General features: G+C 68.0%; 1 protein-coding gene across 1 annotated transcript; it reads right to left on the bottom strand.

The window, feature by feature from the left end:
- Positions 1-6: 6 nt before the first annotated feature.
- Positions 7-5,930, bottom strand: NR4A1 (nuclear receptor subfamily 4 group A member 1). Its single transcript, XM_014947444.1, has 7 exons — positions 5,906-5,930; positions 2,367-3,178; positions 1,997-2,126; positions 1,743-1,894; positions 961-1,163; positions 700-878; positions 7-613 (listed from the first exon to the last, which is right to left on the bottom strand). The coding sequence occupies exons 2-7, from the start codon at positions 3,174-3,176 to the stop codon at positions 357-359; spliced, it is 1,731 nt and encodes a 576-aa protein (XP_014802930.1). The 5' UTR covers positions 3,177-3,178; positions 5,906-5,930; the 3' UTR covers positions 7-356.
- Positions 5,931-5,940: the final 10 nt, after the last annotated feature.

The following is a 5,940-nucleotide window of genomic DNA, read 5'->3' as shown; positions in this document are numbered from 1 at the left end:
GGGGGGGGGGTGTGTGGTTTGGGCCCCCCCCTCCCTGTCCCTGCGCCCCCCAGCTCTGTACAGGGTCCGGCCACTCGCTATTTACATCAGGGGTGTTTTTACAGGGGAGAAGGGGGTCGCCACGGCGGCGATGCCCCCACCGGGGGCACGGTACAAGGCACCGGGGCTGCTGTGCATCTGCGCCCAGTGAAGGCACATGGGGGGACCTGGATGTCCCCAAGGTATCTGAGGGGGGACCCAGTCATCCCTGGGCGAGGGGAGGGGGGGTTCCCAGGTATCCCTGGAGAGGGATCCCAGGTGTCCCTGGAGGGGGATCCCAGGCATCCACGGGGGCGGCAGAAGTTCCCGCCAGGGAGTCAGAAGGGCAACGTGTCCATGAAGATCTTGTCGACGATGGGGGGTGGTGGTACCAGGTCCTCCAGCTTCAGGTAGAAGATGCGCTGGAGGCCCTGGGTGCAGAGGCTGCGCAGCTCGGGCAGTTTGCCCAGCAGCTTGGAGAGGCAGCCAGGGCGGCCCGGCTCAGCCCCCGCCGCCGCCACATGGTCCTTCAGGCACCCCACGATGCGGTTCTGCAGCTCCTCCACGCGCTTCGGCTCCTTCAGCCCGTGACGGTCTAAGGAGGGGGACACATGGAGGCATGAGGCCAGGGTGATGGCTGCGGGGTGGGGGAAGGGGCCAGCGGCACAGTGGGGGTCTCACCTGTGATGATGACGAGGGCAGCGAGGCAGGAAAAGGAGGGGACGTCGACGCTCATGCGGTGCAGGCTCTGGGAGAACTCGAGGATGGCATCGATCCACTCGCCAAAGCCCCGAACGCACTGCAGGCGGTGCAGCACCACCCCGTTGCAGAAGATGAGTTTCCCTTCCTCTGGCTTGGAGCTGCAGGGACAACCACGTGTCACCCTCCCAGCACGGCCCAGGGCTTTCCTGGGATGCTGCACCGTGCCGTGCCGGGGCTCACCGGTATGCCAGGCGCAGGATGAAGAGCTCGAGGAAGGCAGACTCCAGCAACAGGTCCTGGTCCTCCTTGGGCAGCTCAGCAAAGCCCTGGATCTTCTCAGCCCACTTGCGGATGACGTCCATGGAGCCAGTGAGCAGGTCATAAAACTGCTGCACGTCCACCGAATCCTCCTTCTCAAACTGGCATGGTGCTGACTCCTGGAACTGCCGTGGGGAAGGGGTCAGGTGTGGGAGAACAAGGGGTTAACAGGATCGTGGAAGAAGCAGAGACCAGAAGAAGAAGCAGGAACAATGGCAGAAGGTGGCCTGGGGAGGGTTTGGGGTGGTACCGGCCACAAGGATGCTCAGGGGGATGGAGCACCTCTGCTGCGAGGACAGGCTGAGGGAGCTGGGGTTGTTCAGCCTGGAGAAGAGGAGGCTCCGGGGAGACCTAATAGCAGCCTTCCAGTACCTGAGGGGGGGCTACAGGAAGGCTGGGGAGAGCCTGTTTAGAAAGGGCTGCAGTGACAGGACGAGGGGCAATGGCTTCAAGCTGGAGGGGAACAGATTTAGACTGGAGATGAGGAGAGGGTTCTTCACTGGGAGGGTGGTGGAGCACTGGGACAGGTTGCCCAGGGAGGTGGTTGAGGCCCCTTCCCTGGAGATATTCAAGGTGAGGCTCGATGGGGCAACCTGGTCTAGTTGGGGGTGTCCCTGCTGACTGCGGGGGGGTCGGACTAGATGGCCTTTGGAGGTCCCTTCTGGCCTGGGCAATTCTATGACTATGATTTTATGATTCTATACCTTGGAGTAGTCGAGCTTGGTGGCGCTGGGGACGGAGTCGATGTGCGCCCGCACCAGGGAGGTGATGAGGCTGACGGGGGACACGTCCGGTGGTTGCTTGGGCTTGGAGGGCAGCCGGCCCCGTCGCCCCTTCAGGCTGTCAGTCCGGACCACTGCAGCAAGGGACATGGATGCAATGAGCGCGTTTGTCCTCAGTGCAGCCAGGTGGGCTGTGGAGCAGAACCCCCCCCTCCCCTTGGATGAAAACCTGGTACCTTCTTTGACCATGCCGACAGCCAGGCACTTCTGGAAGCGGCAGAACTGGCAGCGGTTCCTCCGCCGCTTGTCCACGGGGCAGTCCTTGTTGGCCAAGCAGATGTACTTGGCGTTCTTCTGCACCGTGCGCTGCGGGGGAGAAGGAGCGGCCCCAGCTCAGCCCGGGGCGCCCGGACGCCAAACAAAAGCCCTTCTGTCCTCCCCTCCCTCCCGCTCCGGCCCAGCATCCGGCTCCGCGTCTGCGGGGAGGGCTCCTGCGGCCGCGCTCCCTGCCCTGTCCCTCCCCGGGGGGACCCGCAGCATCCTCCCGCCGCTGCAAAGCATTGTGGGAACATCCCAGCGGCGGCTCCTGGGGGGGGGACCCCTTACCTTGAAGAAGCCCTTGCAGCCCTCGCAGGTGCGCACGCCGTAGTGCTGGCAGGAAGCGTTGTCCCCGCAGACGGCGCAGCGGCCCTCGCCCGCCCCGGGGCTCCGAGCCTTGGTGGGGGTCAGCGCCGGCCCCTCCAGCACCGGTGAGGTGGGGGGCAGGGGCAGCCCGGCGAAGCCCCCGGGAGAGCCCTGGGCCAGGGTGAAAGCATCTGTGTCCAGCAGCCGTGGGTCCAGACGGGGCGAGAGGCCGGGCTGCCCCTTCAGGGTCCCAGGGGACCCACTGGGGCTGGGGGCCGGGGGGCCGAAGGCGAAATAGGGGGGCTGTGATGCACCACCCTTGGCCGGCTCGGCCCAGGGCCGCCCGCCGTCATAGTTCGGTGGGGGCGAGTACGCCCCGAAGGAGCCCTCCCAGCCCGGCGCCTGGGGCGGCTGGAAGCCCGGCGTGGTGGGCGAGGGGATGGAGCAGGGGCTGCCGTAACAGTCCGAGCCGCTGGAGGAGAGGGTCTCGTCCGGCTGCCCACCGAAGGCACCGGGGTAGCAGCCGTACACCTGGAAGTCCTCCAGCTTGAAGGCAGCGGCGGTGGCGGCGGGCTGGCTGCCGGCCGGCAGCTGGTAGAGGAAGGCGTCGAACTCGCCGGCGTAACCCTCCATGAAGGTGCTGAAGCTGGGGAGAGCGGGGGCCGCCGCCGCCAGGTCTGCTCCGGCCACCTCCATGGGGAAGCGGCCGCCGTCGGGGCTCAGCAGCTCGGCCGGGCAGCGCTCGCAGGGGCCAGCACCCGCCGTGCCGTACTGCGCCTGGATGCAGGGCATCTCTGTGGAGAGAGCGGGGCGTCAGCGGGGACCCCACCGCCACCCCCGGCCCCTCCGGAGGATGGAGACAGGGCGAGGAGGATGGAGATGGGGCAAGGAGGATGGAGACGGGGCAAGGAGGATGGAGACGGGGCAAGGACTGAGGGGGCTTCCCCCGGATCCCCCCCCCCCTCGTGCCAGAGCCGGACCCCCCCGAGCCGCTGGCTGCCCGGTGGCGGCTGCTGTCATCCCCTGCAAAGGTCACGCCGCAGCCAATGGCCGCAAAGGACATTGCCCAAAACGCTGGCTTAGCAAAGGCACCGAAAAGGAAGGAGGGAGGAATGCGGCCGGTGGATTCCCAAGCCCCGGGGCTGGCCGGGGGAAGCCGGAGGCTCGAGGGTCCCGCTCCCCCTGGGACCCATTTCGGGGCTTTTTGGAAGAGCAAAGGCAGCCGGACTCGGCAGCTGCAGGGGAAGAGGAGCCCACTCCCTTGGCCCTGCAGCCCCCCAGCCCCACGGCACGGATACAGCCCCGGTGTAAGACGTAACAGGAGTCCCAGGTCCAGCTGAAAGCCAAGCCAGGAGTCACCCTGATGGCAAGATGATAATGTAATTCATCTCGCAGACCTTTAAAGGTCACTCCGCTCCTGGCCCCCGGCCGCCACAGCCCCGGCATGGCACCCCTGCCAGCTCTCCCGCTGGCCCCCGGCTTCCCCCGGCCAAGTCCGGGCAGCTCGGCCCAGGAAAGCCAATGCCCAGAAAGCCGATACCCGCCCGGGGAGCCGGGTTTAAAAATACCCAGCGTGGGTCTCCAGCCTTGGCTCCTGCAGGGTGGCACCAGCCCTCAGCCCACCCCTGGTGCCCCGGTGGGATTTGTGCCCGTCCAGGGCTGTGCTGGGCTCAGAGGGTGGTGGGTTCAGAGTCATAGGATCGTCCAGGTTGGAAGGGACCTTTAAGATCATCTAGTCCAACTATCAACCTAACTCTGACAAAAAAAACCCATCACTAAACCATCACTAACCCATCACTAAACCATCACTAAACCATCACTAAACCATCACTAAACCATGTCCCCCCATGTTCGGAGGGGACGATGACCCTCTGGCTGCCTCCTGTCCCCGGGGGGAGCCCCCAGGAGGTCCGAGGCCGTGCTGGGGACATGGCAGCAGAGAACACCAGCCCTGCCGGCAGCAGCTTTCCTCGCCGACATGCAAATCCCGGCTGCAAACTGCCCTCTGGGCTATGCAAAGCCCTGACCCGTGCTGCGGTCCCGGCACAGGTTTGTCGGGCAGCGCCCAGCTCCGTCGCCGCTTCCTTATTCAAATCCTTCTCCCCTGCCCGCTCGCCGGTGCCGTTCCGGGTGCCCCCCGCCATAAACCACCCCTCGGGGGACCGGGCACAATTCCCGTGGCCGCCCCCGCACTGCCCATGGGCAGTAATTGCAGATTCCTCATTTTGGGAGTGCTGCCTGTGCCCGGGTCCGGAGGCTGATGCCCGTGCGGGCTGGTGGCAGCCCCGGGCACCGGGCCCGGTGCCGTGGGCGGGCGAGAGCAGCCGGCAGCACCGGGGGGAGGGTAGTGCTGCCCACCCCCCTGCGGGCACCTGCTGCCTGCCCTGTCCTGCCAAAACGCTGCCAGGCCCTGCGTGGGCACCGGGGGGTTTGCCCGCTCTTTCCTGACGGCGCCGGCCGTGCCCCCGCTGCTGCCGCCGCTTCCCTGCCCGCTCCAGCTCCGCGGCCGCTCTGCTCGGGACCCCGGGGGGAGATGGGCCGTTTGGGTTGGTTCTGCAACCCCCCGGTCCCCGGGGCTCGGGGCTCTCCCCAGCTGCAGCCCCGGTCCCGAGGGGGCGACCGGCTCAGTCCCGGCTCCGCAGCCCGGCACCGGAGAAACAGCTCCCGGTCCAGCGCGGCTCCTCCCGGAGCCCGGCATCGGGGTCGCCCCGGGACCCCCAGGACCGGGACCCTTCCCTCCACTGGCCTACGCGGTGCGCGTCCCCTCCCCGGTTCTCTCCGGTGCCGCCGGGCAGCCCCGAGGGCTAACCCCGCACGGTGCGCACCACCCGGTCCCTTCCGCCGGGACCCCCGACTCTCCCCGGTGGCACGGAGGCTCGCCGGGACAACCGGCCCCGCGCATCTTGCAGGACGCACAGCGTCCCGAGCCCCCGGTGTCACCGGGAGATCCCAATCGACTCTTCCCGGTGCTACCCGGGATGTACAACCCCAGCTCTCCCCGGTACCGCCCGGGATACCCGAACCGGCTCTCCCCGGCTCCAGCCGGGACGTCCGATCCCCTGTACCTTGCAGGACGCCCGCCGCCACTCGCTCCCGGTGTCGCCGGGACACCTGAACCGACTCGCCCTGGTGCCACCCGAGACACCCGACCCCGTGCCCCTCCCGGTGCGGGCACCCCAAGTCCCCGATGATACCCAGGACATCCGAATCGACTCCTCCCGGTGTCATCGGGACACCCCACAGGGCTCGCCCCGGTGCCACCCGGGACTCCCGACCCCGCGCACCTCCGGGGACTCGCACCCGCCTTCCCCAGTGCCACCGGGACACCCCAACCGGCTCCCCCCGGCACCACCGGGACACCCGAATCGACTCCTCCCGCTGTCACCGGGCCACCCCACCGGGCTCGCCCCGCTGCCACCAGGGACACCCGATCCCGTGCGGCTCCCGGTGCGCGGCAACGCCGGGACATCCCGCCGCCGTTCGCCCCCCGTCCTCTCCCCGCGTCCCGCTGCCGCCCATACCCGGGTGCCGGCGCGGCCGGTGCTGGGTCCCCGCT

This window comes from Calidris pugnax, unplaced genomic scaffold (genome assembly GCF_001431845.1).
Source record: "Calidris pugnax isolate Ruff unplaced genomic scaffold, ASM143184v1 scaffold155, whole genome shotgun sequence".
Classification (NCBI taxonomy): Eukaryota; Metazoa; Chordata; class Aves; order Charadriiformes; family Scolopacidae; genus Calidris; species Calidris pugnax.
This window is presented reverse-complemented; position numbering and strand designations above follow the sequence as displayed.

Bases quoted from the DNA above. Each gene is read 5' to 3' on its own strand.
- NR4A1 (XM_014947444.1), bottom strand. From the start codon at position 3,176: ATGCCCTGCATCCAGGCGCAGTACGGCACGGCGGGTGCTGGCCCCTGC. The intron at 1,895-1,996 runs GTACCAGGTTTT...CCCTTGCTGCAG, and splicing joins TGTCGGCATGGTCAAAGAAG to TGGTCCGGACTGACAGCCTG. The intron at 614-699 runs GTGAGACCCCCA...CCCCCTCCTTAG, and splicing joins TGCCCTCGTCATCATCACAG to ACCGTCACGGGCTGAAGGAG.